The 18,719-nt window shown below is 38.2% G+C and overlaps 1 protein-coding gene across 2 annotated transcripts; it reads right to left on the bottom strand.

The window, feature by feature from the left end:
* Positions 1 to 7,860: 7,860 nt before the first annotated feature.
* Positions 7,861 to 14,050, bottom strand: psmb7 (proteasome 20S subunit beta 7). 2 transcript variants are annotated; one of them, XM_026172835.2, is made up of 9 exons: positions 13,866 to 14,021; positions 12,371 to 12,464; positions 11,887 to 11,984; positions 11,590 to 11,730; positions 11,331 to 11,446; positions 10,671 to 10,729; positions 9,826 to 9,977; positions 8,402 to 8,428; positions 7,861 to 8,114 (listed from the first exon to the last, which is right to left on the bottom strand). In XM_026172835.2, the coding sequence occupies exons 1-9, from the start codon at positions 13,925 to 13,927 to the stop codon at positions 8,003 to 8,005; spliced, it is 861 nt and encodes a 286-aa protein (XP_026028620.1). In that variant the 5' UTR covers positions 13,928 to 14,021; the 3' UTR covers positions 7,861 to 8,002. The 2 variants fall into 2 exon arrangements, with proteins under 2 accessions (XP_026028620.1, XP_026028622.1); XM_026172837.2 differs by lacking the exon at positions 8,402 to 8,428 and having other exon boundaries at positions 13,866 to 14,050.
* Positions 14,051 to 18,719: the final 4,669 nt, after the last annotated feature.

The raw sequence follows: 18,719 nt of genomic DNA on the forward strand, positions 1-18,719 counted from the left end.
TCTTTTTTACTGTCCATTTTATTGATCTTGTAATTCCTATCATAGATTGTAAAAATTGGAAGATGGTCACTTATGTCGTTAATCAGGAGTCCACTTACGGTCTTATTTTCAATGTCATTTGTAAAAATGTTGTCTATGAGAGTTGCACAATGTGATGTAATCCTGGTAGGTCTAGTAATTTTAGGGAATAGGTTCATACAGTGCATTGTGTTTATAAATTCCTCAGTGGTTTTATGTTTATTTGGGTTTAGCAAATCAATTTTGAATTCTCCACAAATGAAAACTTTTTTGCGAGCTATTTCAATAAATGTTTCTTCTATCCAGTCTTTAAATGTCTCAATACTACTACCTGGAGCTCTGTATATACAGCTAATGAGCACATTTTTACTTTTTTCTTTACAAATTTCAACTGTAATACATTCTAGTACATTATCTTTTTTTTTTTTTTTTCTTCCGCCTGTCCCATTTGGTTCTTTAGCCATCAGAATTGTTGTCTGAAGACCAACAAGGATACCCAATGGATTTACTTTGCCAAATGGATCATCGTGGCATTGCCGTATTGGTCCATTTGGTCGATCTTTGTTTTTATTATTTATTATATTTTATTTTCAGATGTTACAGATGGGACAGACATGAGTGAGAGATAGGAAAGGGAGAAAGAAAGAGGAAGGAAAGGAAAAACAGAAGGGGAGAGGGACAGTGAGAAAGGGGGGGAGAAAAAAAATCTCCTGGATCACCTGTTGAGAGAAGAATAGAAAACAAGCAAAAAAAGACAAAAAAAAAAAGAAACAAAGCAACATACTAAACACAACACCATCGCATTAATCTAGCTAAGTGTAAACAGCAGTAAATACTAAATATTCAATGTTGTTGTGCAGCACGCAGGACAGATGTGCTTCGAAGTAGCAGCCAAGAAAGGTGTAATTTGGGTCTACGAGCAGTGAACACCCGTGTGCATACCTGTGTGGATCAGCGCGCTTGTATTCCAAAGGTTTCTCCATGTAATGATCTGCTAGGGAGTGTGGGGGGGCCACAGCCCCGTCCTCCAGGGTGTGAGGCAGGTATGGAGGAGATCAAAACTCCAGACATCCAGAGGCCCCCAGAACACAAGAAACCATGGAAGACCAACAGAGGGGCAGCCGCGCCACTGTTCCAGTAAGAGCTTTCTAGTACATTATCAATCACCATCGTCATCTTTTCCACCACATTAAATTTCAAGGATTTGTCCACATACAAGGCCACTCCTCCTCCTCCTTTGTTTCGCCTAGTTATAAATGTGAATTCATAACCCTCCAGTTCAAAGTCTGTTCCTTTTTCCATATTGATCCAAGTTTCTGATAAGGCAATGACACTAAATGGATGTGAAAACTGGTTAAGATATTCTTTGATATGACTAAAATTAGCATAGAGACTTCTACAGTTAAAGTGGATAATTGATAATTTATTCTCAGTTTTAATCCTCTGATTGTAGTCTTTATTTGTATAGTAGCAGCAATTGTTATTGTTAGATGAGAAAAAGTTGTTGTCTGGATCTATTTCATATTCCAAGTCATGTGTATTGTGATCCATATAGTTAAATGTTTTCAGTTCCAATTGATCATATTCTGCAACTGTCTGACTGATGCAGCTGATTCTTCCAGATGTATCTGAGTTCTAAATACACTCTCATATTATATAATCTTAACTAGAGATGGACTGATCCGATATTATGTATCGGTCCGATACTGACCTAAATTACTGGATCGGATATCGGAGAAAAATAAAAAATGTAATCCGATCCATTAAATATCACGAAAGCACCTCACAAAACTTGCAACACGCTGTAACTCACCTCAGAACGTTAGCACGTCGGAGCAGTATGCATCACGTGATAGAGCGGCTGTGGCATGCGGGACCTGTGGTGGTCTGGATAGCATGTGGAGCTTCGCTAGCAACCTGGCATTTCATCTCCGACAAAGTTATCCCCGAGAGAAGTAAAGCAAGTGTGTAAGTCCATCTCTGAATGTTTGTAAAGCATTCCTGCGTTAAGCTTAACAAGCGACTGCCTCTCGCTCTCCGGCTGCTACTTCAATCATGAAACTGCTTAATGATCAGCTGATCGGCTTTTCTGTCGCGAGTCCGTCTGTCTTGTTTGTTTTTGCCCCACTTTGCACCAGAAAGAGGAAACCAGCGGCTGAACAACAGCAGCACGTTTAAGCTTGATAAGCTGTTGTTAGAATTTATTTAATATTACTTTCTACTCGAGGATCTTTTTCTATGTAGCTGACATAACTGTGCAGGGGCGGATCTAGCAAAGTTTAGCCAGGGGGGCCGATAGGGCATGAACAGGGAAAAGGGGGCACAAAGACATACTTTTCTTTCTTACTCTCATTTAAAATGTCGAGCTTTTAATAAATAATTATCTGACACCCAAAGTTTTAATTTGATGTAAAATGAATAGAAGTCAATTACTGTATATAGTGACTATTAAGTCTAATATATATACCCTAGTAAGCTATAGTACTTTTTACTTTGGGATGGTACCATCTGTGCTGTCTGCAATTTTGTTGAAGAAAGATGCTGAATCTATTTAATATTTCTTGAAAAATAATTGATTTCTGTGCATTTTTTTTCACACTTCATCAAATTAAGGTTGATTACGTCGATTAAGCATCATGAGGTGGAGCGTGAGGGGTGGTTCCCTATTTTTTATTTATTTATTTTTGTTGTTGCTGGGAGTTGGAACCCTATTAGTTAGGTTGCTTAATATTTATGCTAAGTACTCTTTAAAATACCAGAATAGTGAGGATGATGTAGGTTTAAGTTTATTAGATTGATCAGTATTGCTGAACTATGAAATATTTTTTTTGTATAGAGGTATAACAGAATAGCTTTAGTGTAGTTGTTGTTTTAAACTTGAGTATGAACTTGCAGACTTGCAAAATGCAGCAAGATATTTTAAAAAACAGTTTTGTTGATTAAAAAACACTATATCGGATTCATATCGGTATCGGCAGATATCCAAATTTATGATATCGGTATCGGACATAAAAAAGTGGTATCGTGCCATCTCTAATCTTAACACACAAAATATTACTTTTTTTCTGACAAAACTAATCAAAAATAAAGAAGCAGTGTGTGGAAAAATAACTAAACCCCTGCTTACAGAGGAAATAATAGGATAAGGAACAGCCAGCTAATCAAATGTCTCTTATTAAGAATAATAATACAAACAATAAGAATAACGTTATTGATCCCAGAATTTTTTCTGATGCTGCCTCTCCAACAGACTAGAAAAGCACACTTGTTGCTCAGTTATTCCAAGCACACCGCCACAGACTGATAGAACATCTGCAGCTGATGATAAAGGATTATTAGCAAGTGCAACTATCTATGACAGCCGTTGTCTTAGTTTGCTAGTCGGGAGCATTCAGAAGTGTGTTCATTATTAGTTGAAAAGATATCAGTAATGATCTTAGAGAAACGAAAACAATTTGAAGTCCAACATTCTACAGTGAGAAATATTATTCACAAACGCAATATTCAGAGAGACATCTGTCTGTGTGGTAAATATTAAAGTTCTTGACAGTAATTGGAAAAAGACTAAATAATTATTACTTGTTCAGAAGGGTTACTAGGAGCAAGACCCTTCACCATAAGAAGAACACATCAGCACAGCTTGAGTTTGCAAAGCTGTATCTCAGCAAACGATAAGACTTTTTAAACAAGTGGAAACGTTTGGCCAAGTTTGGAGAAAACCAAATGTAGCGTATCAGCACAAACATCTAATTCCAACTGTCAAGCATATTGGTGGAGGCATAATCTTTTGGCCTTGCTTTGCTCTGAGTCAACCATGAACTCCTCTGTATAGTATTCTAAGTAAAGTATTCTAGAGTAAAATGTGGGGCCATCTTTCCAACAACTAAAGCCTGGCTGAAACCGTGTCATGCAGCAGGAAATTATTCCCAGCACACCAGAAAATATACAACAGGGTGGCTAAAAAGAAAATAATCAGTGTGTTGCAACGGCCCAGTCAACATTAAGACCTAAACCTTGAAATGTTGTGGTGAGAGTTTAAGACAGTGGTCCCCAACCCCCGGGCCTCGGACCGGTACCGGTCCGCGAGAGTTGAGGCTCAGGTGTGAAATGTATAGTTTTCAGGGTTTTTATCGGTTTTCAGCGTTATTTTGTTATCGTTTTTATCGTTTACTCGGTTTTCCTGGATCTTTTCACGTGTGTAATGAATAAATATTTTTTTCGGTACCAGTACTAGTTTTATTTTGTTGTATTTATCCGCAACACCTTAAAGGCCTGTCCATGAAAATATTGTCGGGCATAAACCGGTCCATGGCGCAAAAAAGGTTGGGGACCGCTGATTTAAGAGATCTCGGAATGCCCGGAAACCTCGATGAGCCTCAATGACATAAAGAAGAGTGTGCCAATTTTCATCCACAGGCATGTAAGAGACTGATAAAGTCATTAAGAAAATCATTACTTAAATATTTTGCTGCTATTTTTGAAGTATTTGAAGTATTTATTTATTTATTGTCATTGTCAAGAACAATGAAATTGCGTTTGGGGCTTCCATACAACCCAAAAAAAAGAAGAAAATAATAAATACCCCTTAAAACCCAAGTGTACATATTTAACCCAGTGTGACTCCAATGCAATAAGACAATCCTTAGCAATAATGTTCGTAGAAATTCAGACAAAGACCTGAGAAACATGACAAAATACAACCATGCAACCCATTCAATATTATTGTACTGTGAGATATGATATCAGATATGATAGTTATCTATTTAAGAAAGAGGGGGCGGGGCAGGAGGGGGAAGAGAATAAAGATATGATGCACCAATGCAGACCAGTTCATTGCTATGGTGGTTTCTATAAGCTCTTGAATCATGGTGTGTACTTCTTCATTTGACAAAAACTAAACCAAAAGGGCAGCATTATGTTAAAAACTGACACCCTGTAATATGTCACATGTTGTTCTTCATTTGAATTTAAATCATTTTGAACCCAGGTAAAGACCTGGTGATGGTCTGCAAAGGGTGTACTATCTTTTATTATTTTTTGACTATATCCAAATCAAAAATTACTCCATGGTTCCTCACATTGTACACAACTTTCCTGTTTTGGGGGGCTACTCACTTGTTTTAAAAAATAGGGACAACCTAAACGCTCCCCAAAAAATGAAGGCGAAACATAGCTATCGCCCCTGGTGTTTGGGTGCAGTATAGGTCATAAACCCTGTCTCTTCCATGTGAGCGGATGGGACTAGGGTCAAGTCAACACAAACAAGGTCTCCTCAGATAAATTTTTCCCATAGATGCTTTATGCAATTATTTGTATTTAGTATGCTAGATGCTTGTATAGGCATTTGTATATAAGAGTATGCTTATGCATATGTGGATGCTGTTAGGAATAAAATTATTAAAGCTGTTTTTGTGATTTTTATATACACATTCCAAGTGTGCTCATTAAGAGCTGGCACTCCGTGTAGTAAAGGTCAGAAGCATTAGTTCAGATTGATTGAATTGAACTATTGAGATTGATATGTTGAGTTGCAGTGCTTATAGATCATAACTAGTTAAAGTCAGGGGGATATTTTTCTTGGCCAAGGGAGTGTGAACAGAATGTCTCAGACTTAGCTAGCAATTCTCAGCCTGTTATTTTCTACTTATTATCTAATATTAATACAGCAAGGTTAGGGAGTGAGGTGTTTTTCTTTCTGTCTTTTTCCAGGAAAAGGAGCAGGGTCGAGACGATGACTGAAGTGCAGAGGAATATCGAGTCAGAGACGACAGGACCGGCCGCATTGTTTTTCAGGAGAAGATAGTCAAAATAATATTTGTTTTTGTTGTGATATAGAACTGCATTACCCCATCATCATCGTCATCCCCTTTGTGAAGCAGATCGTTGGTTCACATTGATTCCAGCGTGCTGTAACTTGTAATTTCAACTGCTGAAACAAATTAAATCTTTTAAAAGACAGTCACTCTCCTGAATTCCTGAAGGAAAGAAACAAAGAAAACAATGTCTTGTAATCTTTTTACCTTTTTTTAAAACCATTTTTTGAGCACTTAATTTACACCTTAATTTACACCATGCTTTGTTTATGGTCACACAATTTTCAAAAATTGTGGAAACACCCCTGCATCGCTTTCACCCTCTAGCTCATTAGGGTGGACACTCTCCCTCTCTAACTGGTTCGTTAAGGATCACTAGATTGCTAGGGTCTGCTCCTTACTATATAAAGCACATTGAAATGTGAAGTGTTGTAAAAGAGTACTATATAAACAAAATTGAATTGAAAACTGCATACTTGGAGGTGCATACTTCCATCTAGTAAATACACAGTAGGGAGTGTTCATCACTGCTACTTCTCTGGGCATCAGTACAGCTCGTATCTTTTCTTCCAATTGTTCTTCACTCTTTTCCCTTCTGAGAGTTGTAGTGCTTTGGTGAGAGCCACAATCTCTGGCACCTGATCTGAGGCTGGCTGTGTAATTTTTCCCTTTTCCGTTCCCTTTCTCTCCCCTGTAACAACATCAGTCTGTATACAAGGTGAGATCCGGATGCTCCAGTGGTTCAGTTCGTAGATCTGATGTAGATGCAGGTAATTCTTCATAATCTATTTCATCCTGTGTGTCATAATTATCCCTCTGGCTTCTGAGTATCACTGGCGAACCATATGACCAATCTTAGTCACTCATCCTCTCAATTCCTCAGGGCTGCTGAACTCCAATTGAAATCCCCTGATGTGGAGGAATCGGCATAGACCAGGGCCTCAACGACCATGTGCCCTCCTTACCTGAGATCTGTGGTTACATCCACTTTGGCAGTCATATTGGGCCAATTTGTCATTAACTTATTTAATCTCTTGGTCCCCTCCTTCAAAAAGGACCACCTTCTCTCTTCCTCACACTGTTCACCAGCATCCTGTTGTTTTTCCTTCCTCTGCATCAGGTTCTCCCATAGGTGTGACATCTATTATCCCTGAATTCAACTACTGCCTGAGCTGTAGACCAGCGTTCCCATGTGTGCTGTAATATTTAGGCAAACTCACACAATCAGGTAATTCTGGGTAAAGTTTGGGCACAGTACAAACTCCAGGTCTTGTAGTCAGCAGTCCAATTCTTTGTTATGTGGTCTTCACCTTGAAACTTGTAGTCTGGACTTTTACTTAGTCCAGTAGCACATATCTACGGTCGTCACCATGTGCTCTCGCTTGATATCCATTTCATCCCTCCTTCCTTCCATTCTTTCTGTGCTTGCTCATATTCTCCTAAGGAGTGCAGCCAAATACCCAGGCTGCACCCCTGGGTATTAGCCCCTCAAGACAAGATGATACATACCATTCCTTTTTCCAGTTACCCCCATCTCTTGTTGAATTTCTTTTCCGTTGTAGATCTGGCTTTCTTATCTTCTATACTATCCAACATCCTGTCGTTGACATATTTTTCTAATTGACCCAAATTCTCCATTTCAGGTGAGATTGCAATGTCCGCCATTACGGTCTTATTTAAATTCTCTTTTACTGTTTAATGTATTTTCATATTTCTCTTTTTTTTTAACGTTTTAATTGTTTTATCTGTTTTTATTTTTGTTTATCTTCTAGGGATAAGGACTCCCTTACTCCCAGGTCTAATTATTTCTTTCCTTATTCCATTTCATTTCTCTTTTATTCTTTAAAACCAAACAAAAACGGCAGTTACTAAGAATTAAACAAAAATATATATATTTTAAAATGATGAAAACGCAATGTTTTTCTCTTTTTCCAAAACTAGAAACCTCAACTTTAAAATTATTTTTGTTAAAGTAAAAAACTTTTGGAATTAAACATTTAAGACAGTAAGCAGCTGTGATATGACTGAATCTTTTGAGACCATTTTATTTCTAGTTCAAATTTAGGCACAGCCAGGAACAAAACCAGGGAAAAATATTTTATTTCAAAAAATGGGAAAAACATGCAATGTGTTTTAGGCTTTATCAGGGTAGTGAGTCACACCATTCCATTTTAGGAGGTGTCCATGGTCTGTACAGACTCCTCCAGCAGCTCCAGGTCAATTGGAGTTACAGCCTTGGTCAGGACACCTGTAGTTCCCTGTTTGTACTTGTAGTCGCCGGTTCTACAAAGAGATACATGGAATAAAGATTTCCAATTAAAAAAAACAAAACCCCAGAGCTCATCGCTTCCATGTAACAAGTCTGTGCTGGCGCTCATTTAATACACATTTCATTTTTATTAGCACAACATGCCACTTCATCTAAAGCACACTGCCATGCACATTAGTTAGGCGAAGTCACACTAAGCAGGCCCAGTGGACCCAAATCAGAAATGTGGTTAGTAGTCCACTCAGGTAAAGGTGACAGACTGTTAGGCTTGGACTACAAAAAATGCACTCTGTATACTCACAGCTGTAAGGCTTCAAGCTCAGTGACTCTTCAAGCAGAACAAGACAACAATTCAGCGTCTGATCATCAAATGCTGCTTGTCCACATGTCCAATTTAACACAAGTGTACAAGTGCAGCAGCTAAATATCTTGAATTCTCAGGTCTCATAGTGACTCACAGTCCCAAATGACAATTTATTAAAGGAACAGAATTTTCACTGTTCTTTACAATCCATTTGACTTGTGTTGGTCAGACATGAAGCAGCAGCATCTGCTCTTACAACTGGCTGCATTTGAGTGCTCAACGCGAATTGTGTGACAACAACCTCAACTTTGAACTGAAAATCCCCCAAATATGAGACGTTTTAGTTCCCCAACACAAGAAACAACATGCCTCGAGTTTGCGTTCACCACGTAATCACAGTTAAGCACAGGGTATAAAATAAAATAATAATTCATTCGTTCATTTCAAAGGGATGGAGCCTTTCCAAATACCATCAGTCTATGACAATGTTAAAATGCAGATGGCAGCAATCACACATGCAGGACTAATGATTAATAACTCCAATAAGGTGACAAAAAACAAAACAAAAAGTGTCCTGGGTTTAAACAGTGACCAGAACTTGACAGCTGCCTCATAATGGATCCCCTCTGTGTGATGTCTGGGTGCAAGAACAGACATGGCTCTTTACAGAAGGACTGGCCACATTGATTGCAAACTCAAAACCAGCCAAGAGGTGATTAAAAAACTGATGACAATGCAATGTAGGAAGAACACTGGCAACCACCAGCTCGACTCCTCAGCCTCTTAGTAGAGACACTTATGGTATCAATTTGGAAATACTACATCACTGTGTTCTTAAGTTATCACATTGAGAAGATTTTCAGAAAACTTACTCTGACCTTGAGATCAAGGTCACAGATTCAAACTCGTCCAAGACTTTTGGCAGATGCACATAATCAATTTGAAGCGCCTACGTTATCACATTCACAAACTTAAGTGTCCACGCCGCCCACCTGCCTGGTGGGGTGAGGACAACACCCCATCAGTCTTTTACAGCTGAGGGGTAAAAATTTGTAGTGGCCTGTTAAGGAGTACGTTTAGCAGAAGAAAGTTGTGTGAAATTTTTTACAAGTTGTTCATTTAGATACTTGTAAGGCTGCTTTTAGGGTCACAGCTTACCCCCTTAGTATGAGGAAAATAAACTTTGTGTCACTTCCTTCAGGCTGAGCAGGAGTTGGGGAGACAGAATCTGTAGTTATATTTAAAAACCAGAATTCAGAATTAACTCATCTGTTTCTGGGACTGAAAACTCCCAGAAAAACATTTCCATCAGCTCTGGATTATCCAACTCACGTCATCATGGTAACAACCTCAGGAAGGGATGAAATTCAGATGCTAATTCAAAAGCTAAACTATCGTTGCTGAAGCATTATCGTTCTTACCTGACACCTTTCTTGTTGGCCTCATCATGTGGTCTGATGTAGTTCACTTTGTTCTTGGTGATGACACACAGGTCGATGTTGCTGCCAGAGCCCAAATCATTAAAGATGCCTGCAGCAATGGCATCACGCACAAGCTGCTTGGCTGCATCCTCCTTTGGAAACAATTTTTTTTTTAAAAAATTAAAAATTACATCATCACATTTATTTTTTTTTAAATCTGCAGGTAGCATGTTGTGTCTATGTGAACTACTTGTCTGACCATGTCTTAACCTTTATTTTAGTATAATGGTCTGTAAAACATTGGGAAAGAGTTCAGTACTGTGTTTCCATTTGAAAGTGATTAACAAAATCTTCCTCCACTGTTATTTTTTTTTAATGTCACATGTGGTTACACGTAGTTTCATTTCTTTAAAATAGAATACGTGGCAAATCCTTCAGGTATTACACTCTTCTTTGGAACCTGCTCCCAGTTTGGGACATAATCTCTACTTTTAAGATTAAGTTTAGGCTGCTAACGTACTTGCATTTAAATGTCATTACTGCATGTTAGTTTCTGTTTTGTCCTTGTCTTTGCACTTTTTTCACCCTCTTCCCTTTCAGTGACCGATGGCTGCTGGAACCTTCCCAACATGACTCTTCTGGTGGTTTCTTCACATTAAAAAGGGAGTTCTTTGTTCCCACTGTCACCAAGTGCACCTCATAGTCTTAATGTTGAGGTTTTCTCTCTAATACTGTAGGATCTTTAGTTTACAATATCAAGTACCTTGAGGTGAGTCCTGTTGTGAACTGGTGATATATAAATAGAATTAATTAAACTGAATAAAATACACAAGTGGCAGAATCACCTCCATGTCAGGCTTGTAACGGTCCTCAAACACTGCCATGGCAGCTAGGGACCCGGAACCTGTAGGGGAAAAAAAAAAGTACATTACTAAGGTGCCAACTGCCATAATTAACCGAGTCAGAAAACATGACAAACAGAACACATTACCACTATAACTCATCTCCAGTCACCTGACACGACTCTACATTAAACACCATTAATCATGACTAAGAATCAATTCTGTCGGCATGAACCAGGTCACAGACCTATATTCATTCTTTTAAATGTGTAGGATCAGACCCTCATATAATCCTACTTCAAATACACCAAATTATTCCTAAATGAGTGAAAACAACTTTCCCAGTGAAAAGGTGAACAAGCTGGGTAACAGAAAGAAATGTGAAACCGTTTTATCCAGACTGCAACACCTCCTGACAGAAATTTAAATTTGGGAATTATCATATTTATTTCATTTATGTTTTGCAATTTATGTTGGTCCGTCTATTTTAGTAGAAACATTTGTGACATTTTACAGGAAAATACCAGGATATATACATTTCAAACTAAAAATATCAATGTTTGATGTTTGGTTCATGTTGCCACTGTTGGTTTTACACAAATCCAACGACACATAAAGCTGGAGCTTATACATGAGAGGCATATAGCAGTGTGTGGCACTGACCCATAGTAACATAGGGCAACTTGTCAGTGGAGCCGTGAGGGTAGATGCTGTAAAGATGAGGGCCATTGCAGTCTACTCCACCCAGGACCAGGGCAGCACCAATGTAACCCTGGTACCTACAAACACAATCACATATACCATTTTCTTTTTTTATATAAACTTTTAACAAGAGCAGAAATATGCAATGTAATTTGTTCCTCACTTTCTTTAGGACTACTATTACATGACAATACTGAGTTACAGAGAAGGAAGCGTATACCTGAACAGCATCTGTTTGAGCATGCGGTTGGCGGTGGCAACACGTGGCAGCCTGCCTGTAGAGAGGGAGTGCAACTCCAGGTTGGAGGAGATAAGCTGAGTGGTCATCTCTGTGTCTGCAGCTGTTCCTGCCCCACAGCAGCTGGACAATAATGCAGTTGCACCAGAATCAATGAGACATTAATTTAAAAAATAAATAAATAGGGATATTTTCTCAAAGCTTTGTGTGTACGTATAAGTATAAAATCTAGATTTAAAAGAAAAAAAAAATCACAAAGCTCAAAAACCTGTTACTTACTAAATGTTTGGGGATATGTAGTGGATCTTGGAGCAGTTCTTGTCTGCTACTATCATTCCCTCAGTGGCTCGTGTGTCAGCTCCAAGGACAACTCCATCCTTCACGAAAAAAACACAACACAACATTCAAACTCTAAAGAGCCACTCTGAAACACTGCTGGCTTTAGTGCTATTCCGCAAAGGTAAATAATAATTTAATACTTTGTTTCTGAACCCAAGTATCTTATAGTACGAGTATACCAATTCTGCAGAAGACTAAATTCTGATTAACTGTTTAATTCTTTAACAGTCAACAGTTTTTCATTATTGTAATACTTTGTTTAAATCTATTGAAAGAATGTGTGTGTGAATGGGTGAATGACTGAATGTAGTGTAAAGCGCTTTGGGGTCCATGGACTAAATAAAGCGCTATACAAATACAGGCCATTTACAACACACTCGCTCCTAACTGACCAATGTGCAGCAGCCTGGTTTTGGTAGCTCACCTTAAAGACAACACCGCAGATTGTGGTTCCTGTTTTTCGAGCAGCAGGGACGCTGCAACCCACTTTGCTAGCTTCAATTTCCAAAACTGCATTTCTGTGAAGAAAAAATATTACTGGTATTACCTAACACGACTGCACAGCTACACAAACACAATTGTGTTCATATGTCATCTATTGAACATTTTTTACTTTCTACTGAAGCAGCCTTGCATCACAGTCAAAAGTTCAAAATATTCTTTACTTACATTGCCAATAAGCAAATAATACAAACATAAAAAAGCTTTGGTTTAGAATAGCACTCACAATGACAATAACAGAGCTCAGTTTTGTTTTTTGTCTCACATGTTTTTGAATTTCCAGAGCAAGATGGCTAGTTTTAATACATTTTCTTTAATGAGTCGCCTTTATCAGGGGAACGTTTAAAGAGCACATAGGTTTTAGAATATTAGTTCAGTTAGTTTTGCATTTCTATTTTATGTCAGTTAGGCAAAAAGTTTTTCATATTTATATTATAACACAACAATTTATATCATAACACGATATAATATAAGGGTATATTATGTAATTATTATATTATAACATAACCATGTTATAACTTGTTTCAGTCCACTTTTCATGTCAATAACTGAATTGGGGGTCCGCTTCGTGTTTTTATCGTTTTAAATATTTTTTCTTTAGCCCATTTTGAATATTTATTTTAAATTCAGTTGCGTTTTAATTTGTTTATTGAGTACAAGATCCTGACTGCGAGTCGCTGGAAGCAGGTGAAGGAAGGGACTGCCGAATGTTGACTGGTTGACAAGTGTGCCGGAATAGAGCATAGTGATCGCGGAGTTGATCGTGAATGACCCCGAAAAAAACGTCAAAGATAAAAAAGAAGAAAAGAATGAAAAGGACAGAGTGTGAACACTTTTTGACACTCAGTTCCACTTCAGCTCTTTATATGTTACGACCCAACAAGAGCGGACAGACACTGTCTATGCACACTTCATATTTAATTTAGCCAATTTTGCAATATGGTTTCAGTTAATCTTCATACTATTTCAGACGTCTCGTTTTTAATTTGGATGCGAGTTCGTGTTTTTTTCACAACTAGCTAACCATAATCCCCTGATTGGCTAGGCTAGGCGGGGGGTTCGGGTTCCTAAATAAAAACTGCCAGGACCTGTTTTATTTTACCTAACCTAACGAAGTTCAGACTGTTTTTTTTTTTTTTAAACGAAATGACTTCACTGCAACATATATAAAAACACACGCAAAACCCACTATGAACAGCAAAGCCTGTCGTGGTTTTAAACATGAGCGGCATGTGAATCGTTAATACTAACATGGGGGAAAAGCCTGAGTCACTGTGTGGAAGCCGAGTTAGCATCACTGGGAAAGCCAAACGAAAAGGCGACAAACCTAAGCGGCGTCCACATTTAAACAGTGGCATCTATTAAACTCAATGATGTACTTCCTCTGCTCTAATTTTCATTCGCGGAAAAACGCTCACCTTTTACAGTTGTCGAAACTGAAACCCCCGAAAGCTGGCCGGACTGCTGTCAGTGTCGCCATCTTAGTGAATGAATGCTGTATTTCCGGGAAGTAAAGGAAGTTGGTCTATATGTTATGGGGACCATATTGCGGTATGGCAAGCCAGAAGAGCCAAACATCGGCACTGAGTGGCGTTTTGAATGCCCCCACTTGAGTGGCAAAAAACCAAAAACGTACCACTGCTCAAATTATCTCAAGTCCTAGAAGTAAAAAGGCAAACTTAAGTTTCACATTCTTCTTTTATTAGAAATAATCGGATTATTATGATTTGTGTGGCATCAAATTTGATGCAGAGCAGCTGATTGTTCTGTAAATAGTTTATTTAATGTTTATTTAAAAAACGCCTTGGCTGCATTTTTAGGTAAACAGCTGCAAAAAACTTTGTTGTTTGCATAACTCAGTTACCTTTTTGAAGAAGTAACTATATAATTAATTGCCCAACATTGGTCATTATATACTGTATTTTGCATACAGAGAGTTACAGGACTCTGTCCCAGACCCTAGACTCATACTCATAATATAAGTCAGAGCTTTATTATAAAAAAAAAAAAGAAGAAAGTTTTGTTTTCAAAATTGGAGTTCAAGTTAACAATAGTGTTAACATACTACACAGGTCATGAACAAGATTCTTTTAAAATTTTCATTGTAAGTGGGCTAAAGCAGTTAATTAAAAGTAGTCCGACATAAATGTAAATGCTGTAATTTGATTATTTTAATAAACCATGTAACTTGGATGGATTTGATGCTGGCGTGACCACAGTGCACCAGGGCCGTGCAGAGACGTTTAAAGGGGCGGGTGCTCAAAGTTAAAAAGGGGCACATTGAACCAGGCTGAATAACAACAACAAACATTCATCAAGAATCTAATATGGGCAACAAGTAAAGCAAACGTAGCCTATGTTTTACCTGATGGGTACAATGTTGCTGTTGAGGGGTTGCTGCTGCTCCTGCTGCTGATAGTGCTGGAGGGCGGGGCTGTGTTGATCTGAGACTGTAGACATTAAAAAGTCCATAGGAGAGATGGTAGCTGATTAAACAAGTGTCATGAGATAATAACAAAATGCAAAGACTGGTGACAGCGCTTGGAACCATAAGGCAACAAAAAACTGTGAGAAATAAATTAGGCTCTGCCTGTGATTCACTCTTTGCTTCTCTTCTTCCTTCCATCCCATCATTTCATATATCACTCTCCACTTGCTGTCTATCTGAGAACAAGGCACAACTTGTTATTGCAATAAACTATAATCTAATTATCCACACCTAACAACTCTTGCACTTAATCTATAATAAAATGATGACAGAAAAATGTTATAGCACTGCCTTTAGTAGCCTCACACAGCTCCTACTGTTTCCTCCTCATGTCCTTACCAGGCATGTCTGGACAATGTTGTATCATGAGTAATAATTTAAAATAATCCATATACATAAAACACACACATGCACGCACACAGTGAAATTTTAGACCTTCTTCAGAATACTGTATATACTATGGGCATCCTTACATTATTATTTATTACTAGAGCTACAATAATAAAGCAATGAGGAGGGGGAAGTAATAAATATGAAATAATGTCATTATGATGATTCCATTTGTTTCACTATCCACTCTGTGCAGGGCAAAGCTTATTTTTACTGCTGTAAAATCCTAATTTTGTCTTATTTAAAATATAAATCTAATATAATCTGCTTCTTAATGTATGTTCTTTAAAATACAGTGTGTTTTTTAATATATTATAATTATAATAATGCATAATTATGTGGACATGCATATTAGATCATTTTTTAGTGAAATATAATCCCTCCAGAAAGGCAGGAAAAGCCCTGTAACTTGCTTTAAAACTAAATATGTTTCTAAATACTTTAAAACTAAATATGTTCCCTAAAACGGTGACAGAGCTACAGACCCATGACAGCCTTACACAGGTAGCCAGCAGCTGTGACCAGCACTACTTGTGCAGTTAATAAAAGGACAGGTAATGTTTGTCGCGCTGTTGCACAGCTCGTTTGTTTCAGTTCATCAGTTGCAACAAGACAGCTTACCAACGTGTACAAAATAAGCTAATACTCCTGGGTGCTATACACTACAGTGTACGCTGTACACCTACTTACTGGTTTTGTCGCATCAGTCTGTGTCTCTGAGTTAACTTGTGTTTCTCCTACAGCTCCGGACCGGAAAAAATGCGCGTGCTCTTTGTGAGCTCGTTCCCGGCTCGTAACCAGCGCGTTCTGCCGTCAAGGGCGATCATTGGTTAAATGTGATCATGTGACTGATGCAAGCCAGATCCTTTTATTTACTTACTGAGACTGCAGCGTGTTGTGCGCTCTGCTGAGAAGGTGATTGGCTGTAGACTCCCATCTTTGCAGGACCTGTACACCTCCAGGACACTGCGGCGTGCAGCTCGGATCTCAGCTGACCCTTCTCACCCTGGATACAGTCTGTTTGACCTGCTCCCCTCAGGCAGGAGGCTCCGGTCCATTCGCACCAGAACCTCTCGCCATAAGAACAGTTTCTTCCCCTCTGCTGTTGGACACATGAACAATAAACGTACGACTGTCCCCACCACTAACTCATGACCCTACGCTGTGTTCACTGCATGATTCCATGTTTTGGCACTGATCACCACCTGCACTCATGTATATATCTTTCTACGTAGCACTTTTAATTCTTATTCTCATGTATATATCTCATGTATATCTCATGCATATATCTTTCTACGTAGCACTTTTAATTCTTATTCTTACTTTTATTTTTTTCATGTCTATTTAAGCGCAATTTATGACAGCATGTTTTCACTGAAGCACCGCAGCAATTTCCTAATGTTGTAAACCTGCTCAACATTTGGCAATAAAACCCATTCTGATTCTGATTTAGCAAAACTGTGATTAATAGTTACAATATTATTGTTGAGGGGCACAGACAGGACTCCGCACGCACACACACACACACTAAAAATTTTTTAAAAAGTTGCCTCAACAAAAGGGCACTTTGGGCACCCATCAGGAAAGGGGCGGGGCCCCTCTAGCCCCCCTCTGCACGTGCCTGCAGTGCACACATCTGCTGTTGCTCACAAGAGACCGCTCAGGGAGTTTGTATGTTCGCTCATACACATGAAAAAATAGAGGGAGCATTGATGTGGACATGTGACATGATCTGTTATTTATGGAGCGATACAAATGCTTTAATAACGAAGAACATTAAAACAATACTGTTGGCCACATGTCGGCAAAATTAGTGGTGTTAGTACTTAACGCGGTTCAGGTTCTACTTGGTTTTAAAGCCTTTAAAATATACGGCGTTCAATGGTTAACTTTAATCTTACAGAGAATGTGAAGAGTTTTTCGACAATTAAAGTCAGTGTTATATCCACAAACAGAACAAGCTGAAATGCAGACAGGTTGTGAATGCTGCCTGGTTTTCAGTCCCGAATATACACGGTACAACCAGGATTCATAGTACTGTTAATGTTAGCTCGATTACTGCGCTGGCTCGGTTCCGTGGTGTCAAGCCAAACGGACTTTAACGTTTGTTTTAACGAGCTGATGGTTTACTCCTTAAGCTAAAAGAAAGGTGCTTTTTTCATAGAAGTCAAACATGTGATCACCAGCTGGGATCTTATTTACTACTGCTAATAACACAAACAGAAAATACTCCTGTTACCGTTTTGTTATAGTCTATACACCTGAGACTGTCACCTTTCTGTCTGCCCTGCTCTTTTCCCTTCTCTCTCTCATTGTTTCATAAAAGCATGAACATGTATTTATAAGTTACACTTGTGTTTGAATCCTGCAGCTTATCATACATTCGATTTCCATGTGTGAGAACTTCAAGTGTTCTGAGTCAGGATAGACTGAGGGACCCACTGCTGCACATCACTGTTCCTGAGAACTTTCACAAAATACACTCTACAGTTTATTACTGTAACTGATTTTAATTCAGATCAGTTCAGCTTAAATTTATTTCTTATATTTCACATATAGTTGATTCTTCTAAATGAGTTAAATACTGCTTTTTGAAGGTTTGAGATCAAACCTCAAACAAATAGCTTGAAATATCTCACTTTGTTTATAAAACAAAAAGATAAACAAATGGTGCAGTATACCATTTTTTTTAAATATGTACTACTATATTTCAGTTCATGAAATGGTTAAAAATGTGACTTGAAGACAAACAGGTTAAAGCAGTAGGTTCCCAACAGGCATTTTTTTTTTAATTTTTCATAGGAAAAGCAAAAGAAAAAGCAAAAAATTACTATAAAGCGACAGTAACTAAACAAATAAAAGAAAGAAGCAACAGTACATGTTAACATAATTCTTCAGAGTATATTCAAGTTGAAAATCATCACTTTATGATAGAAAATAAATATTTTCAACTTGTTTTCACTCCTCCATGCTAGCTGAAAAAGGAGGCTGGAGTGAAGTAACAGTGGAACAATCAGTCCCTCATGCACAGGGAACAGTATGAACCATCTAGGTTTCAGCATGCAGATGTCTACTAGTGCACAAAACTACAATCAGAACACCGTCTACATGCTAAAATCAATTCAACTCTCATTCACTGAAAGGACTTTACAGATCTGAGGCAGGGATCTGAGGCAGTGTTACCCTTTAAGTACTTCAATTTTTTTACTTTTCAAAAATAAATTGTTGTTGACCTTCACCAACCTGTCAGCTCTTTGGGTCCTTCTACTATCCAGACTTCACACTTACAGGTTTTCCATGTTCCACTTCTGAACACACTTGTGGGACCATAAAAAGCCTGTGAGTACAGAATGTTAATGCAGAAATCCAGCAGATCCTTTCAAACGTCCCCAAA

Source organism: Astatotilapia calliptera, chromosome 7, assembly GCF_964374335.1.
Source record: "Astatotilapia calliptera chromosome 7, fAstCal68.1, whole genome shotgun sequence".
Taxonomy (NCBI): domain Eukaryota; kingdom Metazoa; phylum Chordata; class Actinopteri; order Cichliformes; family Cichlidae; genus Astatotilapia; species Astatotilapia calliptera.

Bases quoted from the DNA above. Each gene is read 5' to 3' on its own strand.
- psmb7 (XM_026172835.2), bottom strand. From the start codon at position 13,927: ATGGCGACACTGACAGCAGTCCGGCCAGCTTTCGGGGGTTTCAGTTTC. The intron at 9,978-10,670 runs GTGATTCTGCCA...TTGTTTCCAAAG, and splicing joins GTTACAAGCCTGACATGGAG to GAGGATGCAGCCAAGCAGCT. The intron at 8,115-8,401 runs GTGAGTATACAG...ATCTCTTTGTAG, and splicing joins GAGCTTGAAGCCTTACAGCT to AACCGGCGACTACAAGTACA.